The sequence below is a fragment of the Ptychodera flava genome, chromosome 16, assembly GCF_041260155.1.
Source record: "Ptychodera flava strain L36383 chromosome 16, AS_Pfla_20210202, whole genome shotgun sequence".
NCBI lineage: Eukaryota > Metazoa > Hemichordata > Enteropneusta > Ptychoderidae > Ptychodera > Ptychodera flava.
The window spans coordinates 6,161,763-6,184,116 of record NC_091943.1 but is presented as its reverse complement, the minus strand read 5'-3'; the positions used below and the strand labels follow the sequence as shown (position 1 = coordinate 6,184,116).

At 41.0% G+C, this 22,354-nt stretch overlaps 1 protein-coding gene across 3 annotated transcripts in view; it reads left to right on the top strand.

Annotated features, from left to right (window-relative positions):
* LOC139152641 (tachykinin-like peptides receptor 86C) overlaps positions 1 to 22,159 on the top strand; it is a 39,593-nt gene extending 17,434 nt beyond the window's left edge. For all 3 annotated transcript variants that reach the window (XM_070725892.1, XM_070725893.1, XM_070725895.1), the window contains exon 2: positions 20,323 to 22,159. In XM_070725892.1, coding sequence (XP_070581993.1) covers positions 20,534 to 21,556 — 1,023 coding nt within the window. In that variant the 5' untranslated portion in view covers positions 20,323 to 20,533 and the 3' untranslated portion in view covers positions 21,557 to 22,159. The remainder of the gene's footprint in view (positions 1 to 20,322) is intronic.
* The last annotated feature ends 195 nt before the right edge of the window (positions 22,160 to 22,354 follow it).

Here is a 22,354-nt window from a genome sequence, read left to right as displayed (position 1 = left end):
CCTGGCTTCAGTATTGTCAACATTTGTATCTCAATATGTCACCAAAAGTCATTCATGGGCCATCGGGCTCACTCCAAGTTCAACGCGATAGTTTCCCCGAGTAAGTGCTTTAATGTAGTCTGTTTTGATATGCATATGCCCACACCCTTGGAACAAGTCATTACGCAGAATTACATGTTTTGTTAGGCTTACGAAACTTCAGTAAATTTCGGGGCTCAATCGATTCAAGGATTTCACCAAAATCTTGTTCTTGTGATATAAGTTTTACATAGGTAGCCATACAATTTTACATGTACAACTAAAAGATTGTTTTTAAAAATTGATTGTCAGCTAGTTTCCATTAGTGTTATTCCAGATGTTCAATTTCTATGTTGTAGGTATGACGTTGATAAGGATCCTGGCATTTTACTTTCTATACTTTGTGATAAGATAGTTCTGTCCAACTCGAATAATTAAGAATAAAAATCAGAGGTCAAAATGTGGTACTACAGATAACAGCTACCTAAAATTTATCGATATTTGACATTCAAATCGGCCGCCGTTCTCGTGTTAATCCGTGGGGAAAATAAATTTTTTGATATAACGAAAACCTAAGACGGTGAAAATTTTTCTTACCCCAAGAACTTTACATTAGCCCCACAAGTGGTAGATTAGGAAAGAATTGTAAAAAATTTAAGAGTCCGAATATGCCCCGAGACGCGTTTTACCTTAAACCGAGGCTCGAAAAGGCCCGGGATCGAGAATGGACTTCAAATTATAATACTTTTGGTTTTAACCACTCGCGTCAGTATTAACGATTTTATTTTATTGTTATACACCGAAAGCTGTTTGCGGAGGATTTGATTGATCGATTTCGGCGCGATTCTTGTCTTGACGATGTCATACCGCTTTTTACGTATTCATACACGCTATAATATGTTCAGAAAATAGTAGCAGATGATCAAACAGTCAATCACGCTACAAAACTGTCGTCTGGATCAAGCGGTCGGGCATCCTAGCTCTTACCGGCGAAAGCTCGTAAACAAAACATTATAGCTTTACGTGTGCAAGTATTATGCTGCCTTTAAAAAGGCACAATTTGCAGGTATTTACATAAGGTGTCAAAAATACCTCTAAAACTTTATCATCATTCACCTCTAAGATAAGCATTCGCCGTACCAACTACACATCCCTTACAATCTCAAAGTTGCAGAGATGATTAGTGTTCGTATCTTTCTCCATCAAAGAAAGCACGCACACACATATGCTTGTATGTGTATTTGTACATCTAGCCTTCTAATATTCATAATAATTTATTCATGTTTGCAAAGCGTTTTAATGGAAATTGTGGAGCATGCAAATCAACCAAAAAATGATCGTTATCAATGCAAAACATTGATTCGTAAAATCATGCACTTTCGGACGATTTGCATTATTGTGTTTGTTAGGAATACTTACATTAAATGAGAATAGGACACATTCGTAATATTCTCAAAAATATATAGCCTACGACTTGACATGATAAAAACCCCGAAAGACTTAAAAAGGGTACGACTTGAAACGATTAAAATTCAAAAGACTAATTGAACTACTATTTTTTGCCATTCGATTATAAATGATAATGAGAACCCCGAAGAGCATTCTTGGTAATCGAGACTACATCTGGCCCACTGCCAAGAAGATCGCGTTCAAATCTTGCGCTTTGAAGGAGCCAGTCAGGTTGCGTTTTTAAATACAATGCTACATTCCATAGCAAATGGCGGTTGTAAACCTCTTTCCTATTGGTCGGCTGTTCTGGTTGGGGTACGAGATTCGAATGCGATCTTTTATGGCAGTAAGTCAGATGTAGTGAGGGGACCATCAGCTAATGAAAACGGCAAAGAACAAGCATTGGTAGAATGTCGCCATCTCTACACCTGATTGTAATCGGACTTGAGGAGTGAATAATAAATTTCTTTATCATTCAGATATTACTTTCTCACTTACAAATACCACCTAGCACTTCTTCTCAGGTTAACGGAAATTGTAGGACAAAACTTGTATTATTCATGCATTATTGTAATATTATATAGGGCTCAGCCCTTGGTGTCGCACCAGGGGTTACGATTGGCAATGTTATTTGTATTGATTCATGATAAAATGTAATTAATTGTTACTTCATAAACGTTTATATGACAACTATGCCCAGTTTCCCTCTGATGAAAACAGTTCACGTACGTACACGATGTCAAACCCTGCAGCAGTGCAGGTAGGCCTATAGATTTTCTGTAACGTGTAAAAATTTTGGACAAAAATTGGCAATTTTTACAATGATAACAGCCTATTGCGTTAAACAAGGGACGCATCATGCAATCATTATCATTGCAATGGTAACCGCACTGCCCACCTTCCACTTGCAAGCTGAAAACTATAGCGTTCCGTCTAAAAACTGGCAATTTTTGAATTTAATTATTGACACAGGGGGCGCTTTTCTAAAATTCAATCCCAGCATTCTTTGCGTATGCCACCGTTCATATGCACGACAGTTTTCTCCCTTTATCTATATGAACGATATTTTGTATCAGCGACAAGGTGCATAATAACATTTACTGGCTAATAAAAGAGGTATATTTTATAAATGGCATGTTATATAATGATAATTTGTTTCGTATTTGTTTATTTACGAGTACTCAAAAAAAACATGGCGGCGCCCATGAAAGAAGGGTACACTTCCGGTTACTCGCATAGTATATTATGAATAAGCGCATGCGTAGTCAGTAAGCCGCTGGCGCGACTATTATTCAAGTCATGCAGTGAAGACATTTCTAAATTAGACTCCACCTTGAGAATAAGGCACACGATAAGGTCTCTTCAGAGTTACACAATATCTGCAAGAGCCCCTTCTTAACAAAATTAAAATTAACTGACTGGAAGCGAAATAGCCCCTTTAGTTAGCAATCGTGGAACACAAATCAGTCTTTGAAAACATTCAATGCTCTCAAGTATAGCAGCAGTAAGTACATAAGGATCGCTGTTGCGACAGTAAATCGGCATCAAGTGCCTCTGTTATCTACTGAAGTAAAATATTCACGTACAACTTTGTACAGCAATCAATACATAACGTTTCCTGGTTTGGTTAATGTAATGTAAATGTAACGATTGGTTAGGACACGCATGCTGACGCCTGCGAGTTCTTGTCAGAGAAGCAATTTGATTAAGGCTTGGTAATCTGCCGATGATTTATTCAAGACATAAGAGTCTTAGATCAGAACTCAAACGCAATGTTTGCTCTCTATTATTTGCATGGTTTGAAGAATGCTTGTCCGCTAGTAAAATATTTAATTGTCTATATAAGTGATTTCTTAATTTGCATGTAAAGGGCCAGTGCTCGACACATTTCTTTAAATTTCCCCAGTTCTGCATTAAAACCAGGGGGCAACTGGCCAAAAGTCATAAGCGATCATAATGTTACTTGTCAACTTACAAGACTTGTTTTCTAAAGGATTAGCGTTTTCGTTTGAAATATATATTTATTCGCGTCAGACATACTAAAGATTCTACCTGTAGAAAGTCGGGAAAAGGGATCTACCTTTCTGTTCTGTTTTTTGTTAACATCAATTTACGCAAAACGAACAACTGGTATTTTATGAAGTGTAATGACTCGTCTTCTCAATTAAATACGAGTCATACATTTGATTGTTATTTTGCTCATTCGACAAAGTGCTTCAATCTCTCTGAGACTGACTCCTAGACATCATGTATCAAGGTGAGCATTCATCGATGTGTTCCTTATAAGCTGTGTCAGCCTGCCCTTCCGCCGATATTATCATCAACAATGGACTACGTGTTTACGTTGCTTAATTACTCTCGGAACATTGCAATTACTTTCATTTTCATCGTCTTTTGTGATAAGTTCCGAGCAAATAACACATGCGCAACTTGATATAAGCATCTTGATCGTCCAAAGGTTTATGAATAGGGGCTCAGTAAGACAGCCACCAAAACGTAAAATTTCCTTGTTTACCCTTGCCCTTGGTTGATGTGGGTTATTAAAGTCACCTTTCTCTCATGATTTGACATTGTGAGTTCTAAGGCACGACGCATCAATCTACTTTGCAGAACAGAGGTGAAAAGTCTTCCTGTAAAAGTTAATATAACTGATTCTTAATTTTTTTTCTCATAGATTATGTGGAATTTTGTCGACGTCGTACCTTAAAAGTCACGGATCGATAGAGTTAGTACCTTGATTCAGTAGTTGGATACTTGGTTCGAATCAGGTTACACGTCAACCATGGAGCTAGAAACGGATCTAGCTCCATGCGTCAACAGATGCAATCGTGCAAAACTACTTTGTTTCCATTCAGCTTACTCGTCCAGGTGACCGATTCGATTGTGCAAGCACATACTATAGTCTTGTCACAACAACATGGAATATCTTTAAATTGATTGCATAATTGCTGTGAGTGACAGTCCTAGACTTATTCACATCAGTGCACACAGACGTACATTCACATTCTCTGTGCCAGTGTGTGTAGGCGAAGCCCAAGATGTGTGATATGAGCATGCGCAACGGTATACGTACGGGACACACAAAAACATTATGGGACACATAGTTGCCGACCTGTGGTATTCTGGAAGATGCTGTTTTACACAACTGCATATCACTAGGAACACTGGGCGTTCCTAGAGTGCTCAGCCCATAATTTACGACTATCGCAATAATGTTAATTAACAAAAGTAGTTAAGGAAGTCTGTATAGCACACTTAATATTCATATATTCATAAAAATTATGAATATTTAATGAGTTACATCATACGTGCATACATTAATGACGTAAGCAGGAAGTACATTAGCATAAAAAGTATGAATACTTTTACGTAATGATGACGTAGGCAGGAAGTCATTAATGACGTAAGCAGGAAGTACATTAGCATAAAAATATGAATAGTTTAGTGTAATGATGACGTAGGCAGGAAGCGGATTAACATTAATATGAATGTATTGGTATGATTATGAGGAGGAGTCGGAAGTTCATTAAAATGAATGTGGAATACATTAGCATGATTTTAAAAAAGGGATGAAAGGGTTAATTTGCTTCAGGAAACTGAAAAAATTGTAGTATTTATGAATGAGCTATTGTCCCCAGGCACCGGTGACTTTGACCTTCATGAATAATGTTCAAGGACAGGAACTGGTGAATTATGCATACCGGTAGTAGGGGGCAGGCAGCAACGTGCCCCTCTTTTGTCATTCAGGAAGTGAGGCGAATGAATGAAGCATACCGGAGCTACGTCGAGCTGTAACACGTTCGTAGCTTGACAGGTAGCCTAACACATATAAAGTGATGGTGGAAAAATCGAAGAGACATAAAAAAACTCTTCCCAGCTGAAAGCATACAAGTGTGTACTATAGCAACACCCAACATCTGTAAGATGGCCAGCTTCCAACCTTCAAGCTACGAAAAACGCTTTCCATTAAACAGAGATGGAAAGGTTGTATCAACATCTTTATGGAAGGGAAAGGTGAAAGTCCACATCCGACAGTTTTTCCAAGGTTGGCCGACGAAGAAAGGCATGACACTCGACCTGGAAGAATGGGAAGTTCTGAAGTCCCACATCAACAACATCGATGAGGCGATAGGGGAACAGATAGACATTCTACAGAATGTTTCACCCATACAAGATCAACCACCAGCCCCACGAGCAGATAGACACAGACCAGTGCTAAGGCAGAGGAATATGTGGAGATCCCAAATTTCCAACCTACAGATGAGGAAGCCGTACGAAAAGGAAGACAGCCACTCATCGAAATCGTCGGGTTCAGGCCTTTTGTTAGACTCTATTACCCAGAACAAAGAAGATAATTATATGGGAGCAGCGCAACCATCAATACAAGCTGTGAAGCCGTACCAGGATTGCAGTGATGAATGAGCTATTGTGTATAGACTTGACTGAAGTCCTGAGACTTAAATCACAAAAAACGAAAGAAAGAAAGAAAGAAAAAACTTTCAATGTGTTCTGATTCTTTACATACAATTTTTTTATTTATTTACCAATATTATTTTTTCATGTACTCTCCGTGATCGTTTTATTTGTTTAATGAATTAAACTCAACCATGAACGTTTAAAGCAAACATTCATTTACATGTCTTTATTTTTTCATTTGCAAGTTGTGTGTTTGTGGGTGTGTGTGTGTGTGTGTGTGTGTGTGTGTGTGTGTGTGTGTGGGTGGGTGGATGTGTGGGTGGGTGTGTATGCATGTATGCTTGTGTTGGCAGAGGAGTATGGTCATGTTGTTGTATATATAGATTGTAAAAGTCCCTATTTTACTCCTGGTACATGCAATAAAGAGGGCATCACCCCACTCATTTGACCATTGCACATTTTATAGCATCACTGATCAGTTATACTCAGCCATTTGGTGAGTTGACAGAAATGTCCTGCTTTGAGTGCCTGCCGCCCCAGCTTTCACGGCTCCTCAATAGGCTAAGGTGTCTATGTATCTGCTGCGGTGGTAAAGTGGAAATTAACAATTCAACGCTGACGGATGGAGTTAAGCAGGTACCTAAGCAGAAAGTACAGAAACCCAGACGGTGTTGCTGCTTTTCGTGGTGTTGACGGGTTCTACAATGCCATAAAAGATGAAGGGGCGCATAAAGTGTCAAAGGGAAAGATACGTAAGTGGTTATCGACAGAAGACAGTTACACCTTACATAAAACTGCACGAAAGAAATTTCCTAGGAATAAAACTGTTGCGTACAAGATAGATGGTGTATGGCAAATGGACTTAACCGATCTTCGTTCACTGTCGAGATATAACAAGGGTGTTAAATACCTATTGACATGCATCGATGTCCTTTCACGGTTTGCCTTTGTTGAACCCTTGAAAAATAAACGACCAGAGAGTGTAATTAATGCAATCAAAAAGATTTTCCGTACGGGAAGAATTCCTTGGAGGGTACAGACAGACAAAGGTGGCGAGTTCATGAATAAAAAGTTTAAAGATTTTTTGAGGCTGAAAGGGGTTGAACATTATACATCTGGTAACGAAAACATAAAATGTGCCATAGTTGAACGGTTTCATCGCACGCTGAAGGGCCGGTTGTATAGATATTTTACACAGAAAGGTGATTACAAATACTTGGATCAACTTAAGGCGTTTACACGGTCTTACAACAACTCAATACATAGAACTATCGGAATGAGACCGAACGAGGTTACAGAGGACAATCAAACATCGGTATGGAGGAAGCTTTACAGCGAAGATTTAAAACGTTCTCTAACAAAACCGGTGAAGTTTAAATTTAAAGTCGGTGATAAAGTCCGGATATCGACAAACCGGGGCACTTTTGGGAGGGGGTTCGATACTAATTTTTCGGAAGAAATATTTACTGTGTGGAAGCGTGTTGCGCGGCGCTATCCAGTGTACAGACTGAAGGACTACAATGGAGAAATTATCGACGGGTCTTTCTATGAAGCGGAGTTAGTAAAAGTTTGTTAAAATGGATGTTTATACCGTGTTGAAAAAGTTATCAGGAAACGACGTAGAAGGGGTTTCACAGAATATTTAGTTCGTTGGCTGGGTTACCCTTCCCAGTTTGACTCTTGGGTTCGTGATATCAACATAAACAGGAGGGGTGAGAGGACCTGAATGAATGGATTTTTACATGCTCTTGCCCAGCGACTCGAGTCAGTATGTGTATCCTGATAATGTGACAGGCCACTACGTGACGAAGCTTGCGCATCAAGTGGATTTGAAGGGTGACTGGGAGGTTGCACTGGTTCAGATGATTTATCCACGTTCTTGGAGTAATGTACTGGGAGAGAGTACGACGATTTCATGCATCGTTATGAAGCCAAAAGATGAGGGTGTAGAGGAAGGGGAAGAAGAAGAAGAAGAAGAAGAGGAATATCAAAACAGAACAAACATACGTATTCCATGGGGTTACTACAGAGACAGTGCAGATGTGGTTACAGCTTTCTCCCACAGAACTCCCGAGGAATTAAAAAATCATGTAAAAATGAAATACAGCTTCAGGAGAGGCCGTATAGGGTATGAATTGAGCGATGGCTACTGTTTGGAACTGAACGAGAGCGCGGCTGAAATACTAGGTATGACTCCGGGGACGAAAACTGGTATTGGAATGGGTGAAAAACAGCCTGACTTAAACACTACGCTCCACGTTTTATATGTATACAGTGATGTGGTGCAACACCAGCTGGTTGGAAACGTGTCAACACCACTGCTTTGTAACCTCCCCGTGGAAGGATCCCATCGCCAGACAGTCACGTATACAGTTAATAATCCCCACTATCTACGCCTCAGCCGCAACCAGTTTGAGACGATCGATATAAGGGATGAGCGGGGTAAACCAGTCCCATTTGAGTCTGGAAGGGTCATCGTAAAACTTCATTTCCGACAGAGACGCCCACCTTACTTTCTGTGAGAGGAGATGGCCAGCGAACCCTATTACAATTACTATATCAACCAAGCAAGGAGTAATTTTCCCGTGTATAGGGGATCCTACCAACGCGGATATGGGCTTGGGGGTTTACTCGGTAGTGTCTCGCGCTTTGTGCTACCGATGCTGAAACGTGGTGCAGCAGAGATAGGCAAAGCAGCACTTCATACTGGCATTAACGTGGCTAGTGATGTAGCTTCAGGGAAGAACTTGAAATCTTCTTTAAAGTCCCGGTCTCGCGAGACTGCTAAAGGGCTAGGGAAGCGTGCGTTGGAGGGAGTTCGCCGAAATATAAGCACCGGTAAGCGAAAAAGGCGGTCTATTTCCTCAGCAGCACTTACCAGGAAGAGATCGAGGTTTGCCCCTCGTGACATTTTTGACTAAAAGCGAAAAGAATATGTCCAAAAGATGGCTTTCAACGAGGTAGTTGATAAAGCATCATGCGTGTGTACAAAAAGTGAACTTGATTTAATTTCCGTGCCACCAACGCAGACCAGTATACTCGAGAGTCGGACCGTGCAGTTTAATCCAATTTCTACACTCGCTGAAGGATCACCAATCGAATTCGTGGTGGCAGGTTCTCCTTCTGAATACATCGACTTACCAATGACAAGGCTTTTCATAAAAGCTAAAATTACAGCCGCCGACGGGTCCAATTTGCCGGCAGCTGCTCAAGTTGCACTGGTGAACCTTCTCCTACACAGTCTGTTTTCTCAACTTTAAGTATCGTTAAATGGTAAGGTGGTTAGCTCATCGAATAACACATACGCCTACCGATCCTACATTGAAACTTTATTGAACTACTCCAATGAAGCAAAATCAACCCACCTCACTTCAGCTCTCTTCTACAAGGACACACCGGGTAAATTTGACAGCGCCAACCCTCTGACGGAAGAAGGAGGCAATCAAGGGTTGAAGAAGCGCCATAGTTTTACCAGCCAGAGTAAAACGGTGGATTTATTTGGACTATTCATAGTGACATCTTTTTCCAGAATCGGCTCCTGCTAAATGGCGTGGACTTAAAGTTGAAATTGACTCGTGGAAAGAATGACTTTTGCTTGATGTCGAGCCAGCCGGCCAACGGGTATAAAATTCAAATTTTGGAAGCCAGCCTGCACGTGAGAAGAGTGAAAGTTGCGCCGTTTATTATCGAAAGTCACGCTCGAGCATTGGAGCTTTCACCTGCCAAGTACCCCATCTCAAGGGTGGAGTGTAAATCGTACGCCGTGACACCCGGTCACTTGACCTTCACGAAAGAAAATGTGTTTCTGGGCCCTTTACCAAGGCGTCTAATTATTGGATTTATTGAATCAAACGCGTTCTCTGGTTCATATGAAAAGAATCCTTACAATTTTGAAACACAGAATATCAATTACTTAGCTGTATTTAGAAACAGTGAATTAATAACTGGAAAACCCCTAACCCCGAAATTTAGCGTCCAGGGAGGTCGAAATTACATAAGGGCTTACGAGACCTTATTTTCGGGGACAGATATTTTTACCGGGGACAAAGGCCATAATTTAGACAGAGACGACTTTGTGGGTGGGAATTGCTTATTTGCTTTTAACCTCACACCGGATTTGTCGACCGGCGGCGAACATTTTAACATAGTTGATAATGGTACACTGAGTATTGAAGTGCATTTTGATATAGCCCTACAGGAGACTGTCAATTTAATTGTTTATGCGGAATTTGACAACATAATACAGATTGATAAACCTCGAAATATCATCACCGACTACTCAAGATGAACTCTGTACAGATAGATGATGTATTAAGAAAGGACCCGTATTCAAAAAGAGATCACAGGGGTGTTTTTGCAAAGGATGAATTACCACGTTCAGTTTCCAGGTTTCCCTCTGCATACGTTGTAAATACACATCCGTCAACCCTGCCGGGGGAACACTGGTTAGCAGTGTATTTTGATAGCCATGGTGAGGCAGAATTTTTCGACTCGTATGGTAGGCATCCTTCAGAATATGGACCAGGTTTTATTAATTTTTTGAAAAATAATTCAAGCACACCGTACCAATATAACAGGGTAGGATTGCAGGGGGCATTAGCTACAGAGTGCGGCCAGCATGTTATTTTTTATATTCTTCATAGATGTAGAGGTATTAGCCTGTCAAAGATACAGAGTATGTTTAGCACAGAGAAAAGTTGGAATTATCAAATGATTAGTGATTTTATACAGGCACGCTTTGGTATATTTACACCAGTAATAGATACTGACTTTTTTATACAGGTTTCAAAATCAATGCTGGAGTCATATCAATAAGATGTAGGGAAAACACACACACACACACAAAAGAGACATTCCATTGTATTGAATTAAGATTTAAATGTAATTTAATGTTCTATAGAAAAAATAAAAAATGGGAAAAAATACATTACAATAATGCACGCTTGTCTGTTTGAATATTTACAGTGAAATGGGATTTATCATAGCTCATATCCGTTATTAGTACTTCTCCCACTTAATTCGAGTCTTTGTTGTCTTTCTCTTTCTAATGGGTGTAGATAGAACTCTCCTCGATCTACCTGCTTTCAGTTGATTGCCACTATTGTCATCGTTTAATAGAGGTGTGAATGGTTGAGATACAATAGGTAATAAACGGCTCGAAGTCAGCGGCGATTCTTGAGAGGCCTTATTCTTATGCCCCCTTATGTACGCTAACCAGTCTTTATTCGTAACTAGGACTTCAGGTATGTTAATATCCGCCAGTGCACGCGTAAAGTGTTGCCATCCTGTGGGATTAAACTGTCCCCCGGGTTTACCAACTCGTAAAGCATTGTAAATCAAATCAACGAGATTGCTGTTTTTTATTTTCTCCCCACGGTATGAGATCTCACCAGTATCAGTCCAGTTTATAACATCGGGATGTGATTTCATTTTTTCCAAAAGTTTTATTGCGCGACGCTTCATTGTCTTTGGTACAAGGTCAATCGCATCACTAATGACTGTAGCGGGGGTTTCAGCACCGACATCAGTGTCTTCGGGATCGTCTGTTTCGGGTCCATTGTTGATTGAATTTTCCTTGATGCCCTGAACAACCTTAACGCGTACTGGTTCTTGGCCGATCTCTTTCCTCTGCCCCTGAAGCGTTAGGTAACGTTGAAGACTCTGAGTGTAGAGATTAATTTTCTGATCTTCCGGTAAGTCATCGCGCTGTAGGATGTTTTTCATCTCGGCATCTACCGCATGAATTGTCTGTGATATCGGGGATGTGCTGTCCCGTTGCTTTTCCTGAAGTCGCTCCAGCATTGCCGTAGGTACTAGAGCCATTTTCCTGGCATGCATCATAATGACTGTTTTACTTGATCAGGCTTGAGAGAACGCCGAGAATAGGACCTAACAGCATGGAGAGAAATCCACCGCGTTGTATCAATACTCTACGCTTGCTTTCCAGAGGCTCTCGTTTATCTGCTAGTTTACGAATGGTTGACCTGTGGCGGGATAACTTCTTTTTATTCTATGGAGTAATTCTGACATTGCCACTTAACACATTGTGGCAACATTCACAAATACACCGTAGTAGTTCGTTGCTGGCCCCGCTTATTATGCCTCGTCGTTGTCTGTCGTTACAACTGGCGAGTACACGAAGTATGTCCGCGTGCTTCCTCATACGACTTGACATGGTGAAATGATACCCGGCTAATCAGCGTAGGATTTTATTTCTTAACGTACACAGATGTCACCTCCCCTGGAAAGATGGATGTCCTCTGACGATACTCTTCATGGGTTTGGGGTTTTAAATCAAACACAATGTACCCGTAGGGTTTGCTGGTAGCATCAGCATACGCTTCTTGAACATATTTAGCATGCCCGGGGTAAATTTGTTTGGCTAGATGGGTAATCTGTGAGCTGTCTCTGCATTCTTGAAAACTATAATATAATGTGAGTTAAGACTCAGAGTTCTCATACATTTACCGTTCTGGAAAAGGTTTTGCACCAGGAATAACACTGAAGCGTTCAGGTGATGAGTTCCTCTGACAAATAAATTGCTGATAGCACGATTATCCACACACTCTTGCAATAAATCATCCAAAATAATTAAATTCTGTGTAGAGGTATCCAACAAGTCTTCCCTGGTTACCAGGTAACCCTTCAATGAAGTTAACTCGGGGTAATTTCGACTTTATCTCCCCAAATACTGGTTGGAAAGCTCCATAACACCATATTATATTTTCTGGAGGTGGCGAGAACATCTCATCCGATGAAAAGAGTAGTTGTTTCACAAAGTAAGTTTTACCACTCTGGGAGGGTCCAGCAATGATGGCATTGAACGGGTGCTCAAATTTAACACTCATCTTGAAGTCTTGCATGCCTCGAACGAATGATAGGAAGTAGCATTCTTTTTGACTTTATATCTAACTACTCATCTTCATTGTAGAGCGATGCGAGTAACGCAACATCCCCGTCATCATCGTCATCAAGTGCTTTATAAAACCCATACGGTAGTGTGGAAAAGTTCTCGCACATTACCCGCTTGTCGTAGACCAGCCGGAATTTCTTTTCCTGTACCTCTGTGGTGATGTCCATCTTCTTCTTGTCACGTTTTATCTTGTATGGCTCAGTTGTTACCAGTGTACATGGACCACTTCCCGTCACCAAAGCCTTCATCGATTCGAAATTTATGACACTCGAATTTCTGAAGTTTAAGGTGACCCCTTTAACTTTACATTCGGTGACTACTCTTCCGTCATTATCAGGGGCTAGTTGGTATGCATAACTCTTGGGCCCTGCACTCACAAACGTAGTGATGTGATTTCCCCCAAGTTCGTCGGTGAAGTCACCCAAATACGACCCTAACTCGGGTTTGTATTGCCCAGGCCTACTCACGAATATGCAAGAGTCCGTATCGTAGTACAGGAGCTGGTCATCATCGAACTTCTCAAGTGTCTCATACAATTTCAGCCTGGCTTGAGCTGTGGTGTAAAAGGCGAAGACGACATTGGACCTCGGGCTGGATCGTACAAATTCGTCAGCTTCCTTGTAAGTCACGTGAATCAGTTCGTCGTTCATCAACTGCACATCTTGTACTTCCCTCTTGTCATCATTGAGGATGTCGTAGTACGTCTGTAGATCGGAGATGTAGGTGGATAGTGAAAGCTGGGGGCGTTGTACTAACTTACCCTAAAAATTGTTCAAAAGCAACTTGGCCAGGGAGCGCATACCAGGATTCGGTGAAATGTTCTCCTCATCCAGATGTATTCCCTCATGCTGGAAATAATCCTCCGCGTAGCGTTGTTTGTCTTCTCTGGATCTACACCAGCCGGGATATCCGCTAGCTTCTTGTTTCATCTTGAGAAACGTGTTTATGTACTGGGTGAAAAGTCCGCTGTTATCAGTGTCTTTGACGTAGGTGGCTGTTTCAGAATAGTGCAATATCTCGTGAATTTCTGTAATCTTGTATCCTAGGGAAACAGCTTTCTTCAGTTCGGGAGACGTCCAGACACCCGTTAGCGATCGCTGGTTGTTTGAGTGCCCACATGTAGAAGTAGACACTGATCGTTCAGAACACGTCCGGCACAATGTAAAAACCAGTTTGTTATTACACCTGCTCGGGAGCAGGGGGAGAAAGAGCTTATACGGTGGAAGTACTTCACACTTAATTAACCCTTCAAAGCCATCAATGTTATTATCAGCGGGGAATCCCTCCATTATTATTTTCGGGTGGCCCACTACATAAGTGCCCCATTTACAAATATACGGGTAAAGGCTACATATGTCCGCGTATTTTATCGTCTCCCCCGGTTGAACGGTATAGTACAATTTAACTGCATTTGTGCGGCCCCCAAAAAATGCGTCTCGCGGTTTTAAGGGGTCATGTATTGCTAGATTTTCAATAAATTCGCGCATTTCTGGATCGTTTGTCAACTGTTTTCTGTACTGGCACTCCCATACGTCATGGAGGCGGTACCCCCGCTCAATGAAACCTTCAGCGCGCCTCACAGTGTCATCGTTCATCTCACCCATTGGTTTATTTGTGACGGGGTTTACTGTGTCTCTGGAATAACATTTTAAACAACCGTGGTAAAAACAGCCGTAAAATTCAAACACTAACTTCTCCAGTTCCACAAACCCGTCGCAGCGCTTTCTACCTATCCTGCACTCTCCACCGTTACCCGCATGCCTGATTTCCACTCCATGTACATGGGCCATGTATTTTAGCCAACGCAGTGCACTTTTGGAATACTGGACAGGGTTTGTGTATCCCTGAGCGGGAATAAGTCCGATCGTGTCTTTTTTCAAAAAGTTTCTCTGGAACAACATCATGCATGCTGACGACATTGTGATTGCATTCTTGAAAGGACATATACCGGGGTCATTGGGATTTGATTTTCTCGCATTGGCCTTGGATACGTTGATAAATAAATTGCGGAAACGCAGGCAAGCGAGGCGTAGCACGTCAACATCGTTTTTACAATAGGCAATGAACTCTTTTTTAAAATTGAATTGTTTTCCCTCGACAACCATCTCATTGTACCACCGGAGGAATTGTTCTCTTTCTTCACAATGCTTTCCATCTATGTCGTAACACTCTACAGGGGGCATAGGCCCTACGTAGCTCTGATTGTCAACCACGTTAAAAAAATGGGGAAAGTCACCCTTTCGCAGGTTTTGTAAATTGAAAGCTTTTGGCAGCTTTTTAAGAGCCATTGGTAGAAAATTCAATGAATCGATTATTTTAATCTGCACCTGTGATACGACTATACTCATAATTTTGCCCCCATTATAGATTATGTCAGGCTTTACGCCGTTTCTCAGTAAATACTGCATAATAAAGTAAGAATCGTATCCTTTCAAATTATGTGCAAGTACAATAGCATTTGCATTTTCATTTGTGAAAAGCCATCGGCAAAATTGATCGGTGGCATCATCCCCGATAAAAATCTCTTGATTTTTCCCACAAATTTCACAGCGAGTACTCTCATCGATGTTTTCATTTGTAAGGCACTTGGTACATACACGTTGGGTGACACATAAATTTGGTATGTGGGATCGTGTTTCAGGGTCCATACGGGTCTCAAAATCAAAAAATATGAACAGGTCTTCGGTCTTTTCCTTAACCGATTGCTGAGCGGGGGAAGCTTGAGGGGGCACTTGAGAGGAAAGCTGTGTATTTTTTGCTGCGTTCAACCTTAGTTTTCTCTTTTGTCTATCCTCCCTTGATTCAGCTGTCTTCATGTAACATTTATGATCACTAGGTGTGAACCGATTACACGTGCGACAAACTGACTCCCCACAGAAATGCTGACCCCCTTCACGCTTCGGGTCCTCGCGATTCACCCCGATACCGCAGTCCCGGCACCTGTAGTAAGTCTTGCAGGTTGTCTTACCCGTTTTAGTTGGTTTCATGTGTAATTCAAAACATTTTTTAGTGTAAAACACACGGTTGCATGACTGACAATGGATTTTTGCATCCCTATCTACAGGCGGGTTGTCGCATTGAATTCTCTTACAATTAAGGCAAATACGCTCACACGTATGCTTACGTTTTTCATCGTAACCCACTTTACACTTATCACAATAGTATGATTTATTTACCATGGCTTTCATACTGGTGATGACGTCGAAATGGTTATTGTTGTAAAAAAGGTAGATATATTTTTCCGCCGGTGGACCTGAATAAATTATACCATTGTCAGCCGAATTTTTGGGGAAAATATATTCATTTGATACCCGGGTAAGACTGCCTGAAATTGCTTGACCTCATTTATGCCACATCGACCGATCGGCACACCAGCCCTCTCATGTAGTTCCCGCTCTAGAGTTTCTTGGATGTTTCTTCCACTCCTTATCTGCTTATATTGGGGGTGGCCCTCTGTACCTGCCTTTGCCGTAACTATGGCCCTAGCACAACATATTTCATCGGTATTTTGAATTTGCACGATGCACCGCTTCGACCGCCGGAACGCATCGATATCGATTAAATACCGGCCCCTTACCACCTTCTGGGAGACTGACGTGAATTATGTTCACAAACACTTGGTCATCGATGCCAAATGACTCACACGATTGGAGTACGCGAGCAACCTCAGCAAATACCCTATCTACAGTGAAATCCCTCACTCTAACAAATGGTAAATTGATTGCTCTTTCAAGATGCGGCGTGCGCAAGACAAGCCTTACGACATCATTTGATTTCATACCTTTTGTTAGGCTACTGATGAGGGCATCAAATGCGTGGTATAGGGCATTCAACGCCTGTTGCAAGTTTTTTGTCTGCACGGGGGTAAAATTGACTACATAGTCACTTGCCGTAGTCTTAAATTTTTTAACATAGCGCTCATTTACCTCTCGGATAATAAATAATTCCACCCTCTCCTCTTCTAAATTTTCCACACCAACCCGTCTACGTTTTGGGGAAGGGGCAGGTAATGTTTCCCCAACTCGTAGTTGCCGGTTTGGAGACCTCCCTACCTCAATCACATCGTCAAGGGTTTCGGATGTACTTCCACCGCACTGATTTAAAATATTATTAATCACTGGCTGGTTTTGACATTGTGGCCGGAAAGTGGATGAACAAGGCTCTACCTCTGCATGAGGACTTACCTGAAACTCCCGGCTTTCACCGCAGGGTGATCGTTGATCCACCCGCTGAACTAGTCGGCAGCGTACATCCATTGCAACCATGAGAAGCTCAAGTGGCAGCTGTCCTTCTTGGGACTTCAGTAACGCATCAAGTTCATCAATGGAACGGCAGGCGTTGATTCTGTCCTCGCTGATGACATCTCTTTGACGCCCCTCCTGTATCAGACGACATCGTACATTCATGGCTAAAATTTGTAACTCAGGGGCCAGCCGACTTTCGCAGAGAAGCAAAAGTTCATCGAGGTCCTCGACGGTACGGCAAGCGAGGATGGTCTCGGCATTCACATTGGTTTGTGCAGTGTTGAAGGCCATAGTGTTGGGTATAGTAGGGTAGTGGGGTTGTAGTAAATCTGACAACAAGGAAGCTCTCCACAGAATGAGTCGACGAGAAATATTTGCTTGAAAAGATATGAAACTTTATTTATTTGCTTGGAGGAAATTACCCCCGAATGCCTTCTGTTTTAAATTATTATCATATGAAAAGACCACATACACACAAACACAAACACAAAGAGAATACAGTATGATTAAGTCTTAAAGTAAAAGTTTTAAAGTATCAATTAACACTGCATATACATGAAGAGTCTCTGACGGAAACTTCAAGTCCAACTGTTCAGTCAAGTGCAAACAGGACCGTTCAAGTTTAGAAGGCTAAAGTATAAACATACACCGATGATGATACGAAAAAAATAACGCAAAGCTAAAAACAAACCCCAAACAAACCCCTCCAAAATAAGAAAGTGTCCACCTCTGACTTGCGACACAAAATGAATCTATTGTTCAAAGCGATCGATTAAGTCCTCTATAAAATCGGATTTGAGTTTCGCTGCTTCCGTTGTTGCACGATACATCCACTTGTAGGTCTCCAATATGTCCAACAGCCGTGTGTTAAAATTCTCTGCTGGTCTTTCACGCTTCAACGTGATTATAATGTCCGCAAAGTCTATCCTCTGGACGGCCCGATCAAAATACCTGTATATTTTGTCGGCGATTGGCAGCATCAGGCAGGAATGATTCTTTTGTGATGGGTGTTGTATTTTGCAGCCCTCGCAACATTCGATGGCTATTTGATTGACCAGTTGGCATAACTGGCTTCCCAAAGTGCCTGCAAAATATTCTTCAATTGAAGATACCTCCGATACACCATACTCCCCACTCTCCGAATCAGCTATCTCCTCATCGGGTGTGACTTCAAAGTCATCTTCGTAGTTCTCCATATAATCTTCCCATTCTAGAATAGCGGCAGCACGTTCTGCTTCAGTGACGACTGATGACCTCTGTTCCTCTCTAGCTGATGCAGAGTTCATACCACCATAATAGCGAGATGCGACTCCTGTAATGGCTGCCATATTTCCGTCTTCTAGGACTTCTTCTGTTACAACTTGTGTATCAACTTTGGGTGAGTTTGTGAGGATTGTGTTCTTCCAATCGTTGCAGAAGCAATTTATTTCCCATGGCACCTCATTTTGGAAAACGTGTGAAATGTCAGAAACACCATGTCCTAACCTCACTTTAATCCCGTTTGCGCGGGAACTTTTGTAAGTGTACTCATCTCTAACTTCACAAAGTTCTGAAAATGTCGGCGGTGGATTGAATGTTGCCAGAGCTAGTTTCCAGAAAATTTCTAACACTTTATCACCATTGACACGGTGTAAAAAAATAGTAAAGCAACTCTGACAAACATGACCGTAGATTTTCAGAATACAGGTTAAACAACTTCTAATAAAAAGTAATCTTCTCGAGTAAAACTGGCCCCCGTGTTGAATTTCATCCACAATAGGTAAATTCATTTCACGCCAATACCAATGAATGTATATCCAAACAATACACCTCAATGGCAAATTAACACTTACTTCATTCTGCATTCAATATACCGCATTGAGATATGACACTTGAATAATTACATAGCGCTAGAGTATTCATAAACACTACGGTGTCTCAGTCAAAGAAATTCGTACAGTAATAATAATCTTACGTCTATGCCATCAATCAACGTATTTCATAGTCCTAATTATGCTACATCCCAGTGTTCTTTGTGATTCATCCTGAGAGCGTGTTACAGCTCGACGTAGCTCCGGTATGCTTCATTCATTCGCCTCACTTCCTGAATGACAAAAGAGGGGCACGTTGCTGCCTGCCCCCTACTACCGGTATGCATAATTCACCAGTTCCTGTCCTTGAACATTATTCATGAAGGTCAAAGTCACCGGTGCGTGACGGCAATAGCTCATTCATAAATACTACAATTTTTTCAGTTTCCTGAAGCAAATTAACCCTTTCATCCCTTTTTTAAAATCATGCTAATGTATTCCACATTCATTCTAATGAACTTCCGACTCCTCGTCATAATCATACCAATACATTCATATTAATGTTAATGCGCTTCCTGCCTAGGTCATCATTACACTAAACTATTCATATTTTTATGCTAATGTACTTCCTGCTTACGTCATTGATGACTTCCTGCCTACGTCATCATTACGTAAAACTATTCATACTTTTTATGCTAATGTACTTCCTGTTTACGTCATTAATGTATGCACGTATAATGTAACTCATTAAATATTCATAATTTTTATGAATATATGAATATTAAGTGTGCTATACAGACTTCCTTAACTACTAACGAACAATATCATGCTTATGATGGAAATTTGAATCAATCAGCAAAGTAACAAACGGCGGTGTTTTGCTTCAGAAGCTTTATGTAATAAATTGAGCTAATTTAATGTCAAAGATAATAATAATATTATGCAAATATGTTAAATCATCAAAAGCTCACAGTCTTTGTACAATTTTGAAAAACGTGACTTGCTTTCCTACCCACACAAAATATTTTAATAAGAGTTGGAAAGACTTTAGTGTTATTTACATCTGTTTTGGGCACATTATGCAACAATATATCCTCTGGAATCAGATGTTAATGATTGTCCTACAAGAAAAACATGGTTTGGTTTCAGTCGACATTTATCAACCTTTGTTGTGTCACTATATATCATAGGTGTTCTGACTTTTGATGTATGCACTTATACTTGATATGATTGAAGATAAAATTTCTCAACAAGAATAGTTGTGCAGAACTATAGTATTGCAAAAATCATGTCACATCCCGCGAAAACCCTCTAGCAGTTCTGAACAGCATTCTTTTCTCATTTCGCTGACTGGAAATGTCGATCGATTACGTTATTATTACGTTCCATTATTTCGCTTCCCGTAGCGACCAATTTATCATCGATCTGGCCAATAATGAAATGAGATGAAAATTTATTTTAGCTGAAAGTGTTCTCTCCTCTTTGTTTGCAGGATCACGTATGGCATTGTATCATCATAAAATCTCATTTTTCCGACACACAACGAAAACCAAGCCGGTAGCAAGAGAAGTGTTCCGTAGATGAATTACCTGTCCGATCGACGTTTAACAGATCTAATTCTAATTAATTCTTGCCAGATATCTGCGGGAACTTTCATTGCTCATTATTCCGTCGAATAGATCGTCTTGTCGTTTAGTTCAACCATGAACAATACTACAGAGGAGGAACTGGATTTCTTCAGAGATGCTGCTTATGTTTATAACACCGAATTGGTCATGGGGATTGTCGGAACCATCGGAAACACCATCGTCCTTGTTGTAATTTTGTCCACCCGTAAACTCCGAACCCTCACAAACTACTTGTTGATGAACCTCGCCGTTGCTGACCTTTTAACGTCTTTTCAGCTAGTTACAACGAGATATCCCACCAAGGCGTTTGTCCTGACTGTGCCGGATGGCGCTGCAGGGGAGTTGTATTGTCGTCTATACTTCAGCGCCGTGTTTTTCTGGGTCAGCATCAAGGCCTCGACCTTCAATTTGATCTTGGTGACCTTTGAGCGTTACTTCGCAATAGTACATCCACTTTCATACAGCACTTATTACACTCACAGGAATGTTGTCATAATGGTTGCCACCTCCTGGTCGTTTTCCTTTCTGTTGGAAATTATCTTCGTAAGTTTTCACCACTACAGCCAAGGCAGCTGTCATTTGTTCGTCTACCCGGATTCTTCAATAGGGATAGGCCTCGGTGTTTTCAACTTTTTCGTCAGTTTCTTCATACCAATCGTTGCCATGGTGTGGGCATATGCCAGCATTGTCCAAAGCTTGAGGAAGAGTGCGCAAGAAATACAACAACGTGATCGACGAGATGAATCAGGACGAGCGGGAACACTACTTCAAGCCCGCAATAAAGTCATAAGGATGCTATTTCTCGTATTGCTTGCTTACGTCATCTGCTGGACTCCAGACAGTATCATGTTTTTAATCTCCAACGTCAGTAACATAGTAAGCTACACCGCTGACTATTTTAACTGTGTGGTGCTTCTTGCTTTCGCCAACTCGGTACTGAACCCCTTCATATATGTATTCAAATACAAACAATTCCGGGAGGGATTAATCAAGAAATTTTGTTGCTGTTCTCATCGTCTGAAGAACAAAGTTGATGACGAGTCCATGATTGCGACTGTGTCCGGAGCTGCCCACTGTCAAGACAAGGACGATCAATGAATATTCGGAGGAACTGTCAGTCCACTATGTAAAGTGTATTTTAAAAGATATTTTCCATCTTGGAATAAGTAAACAACGCCGGTTAATGAATTAAATACCATATCATCGAGTTGTTTGCCACCCTTTAATTGCTCGGATTCAAAGTTTCATGTGCTTTTCTCAAACTATTCAAGAAAAATCTTCTATTGTTGCCATCGACATTGTTCCAGTTCTTAAAACTTCTGGCTTGTTTCATTACTTTCACTTTATCTTTGTCGTGCCTAAATTTGGCAACGATTGGCTGTGGTTTGGCACGGGACGCAGATATTCTATGGACTTTCGAATTATATATTTTATCCTACATGTAGATTACGTTTAATAAACTTTACTTTTTATTCTGATTCTGCTCAAGATTCGCTCTCACTCTGCTCTATCTCATAAATATTAGATTTTCTCGTTTAGATTGTCCTAGTTGTTTGTCAAGTTCCATTTCTAGTTTATCAGCTTTGTCACTCAGTCGTTCATTTTCGTCTTCTAAACCTTCGCCTGTCCGCTTAGTTTCTGCACTTCTTCATTTAATTCATGTATCTCGGCATTAAACCCTTTGATAAGTTGTCCATCCTACCATTCAGTTGTTTTATTTCACGAAGTAATGGTAACCACGTTGTTTTACTTTCTCCACTGGCGGTATTTCTAGATGAACTAGAACTGCGTAATCTCGTGGAATCGATTGTTTCGCCGTATAAAATCGCAGTGTGTGCATCAACTTAGCTTACTTACTGGCATTGCTATGCTTGGGCGCTGGATTCGTCTCTACGT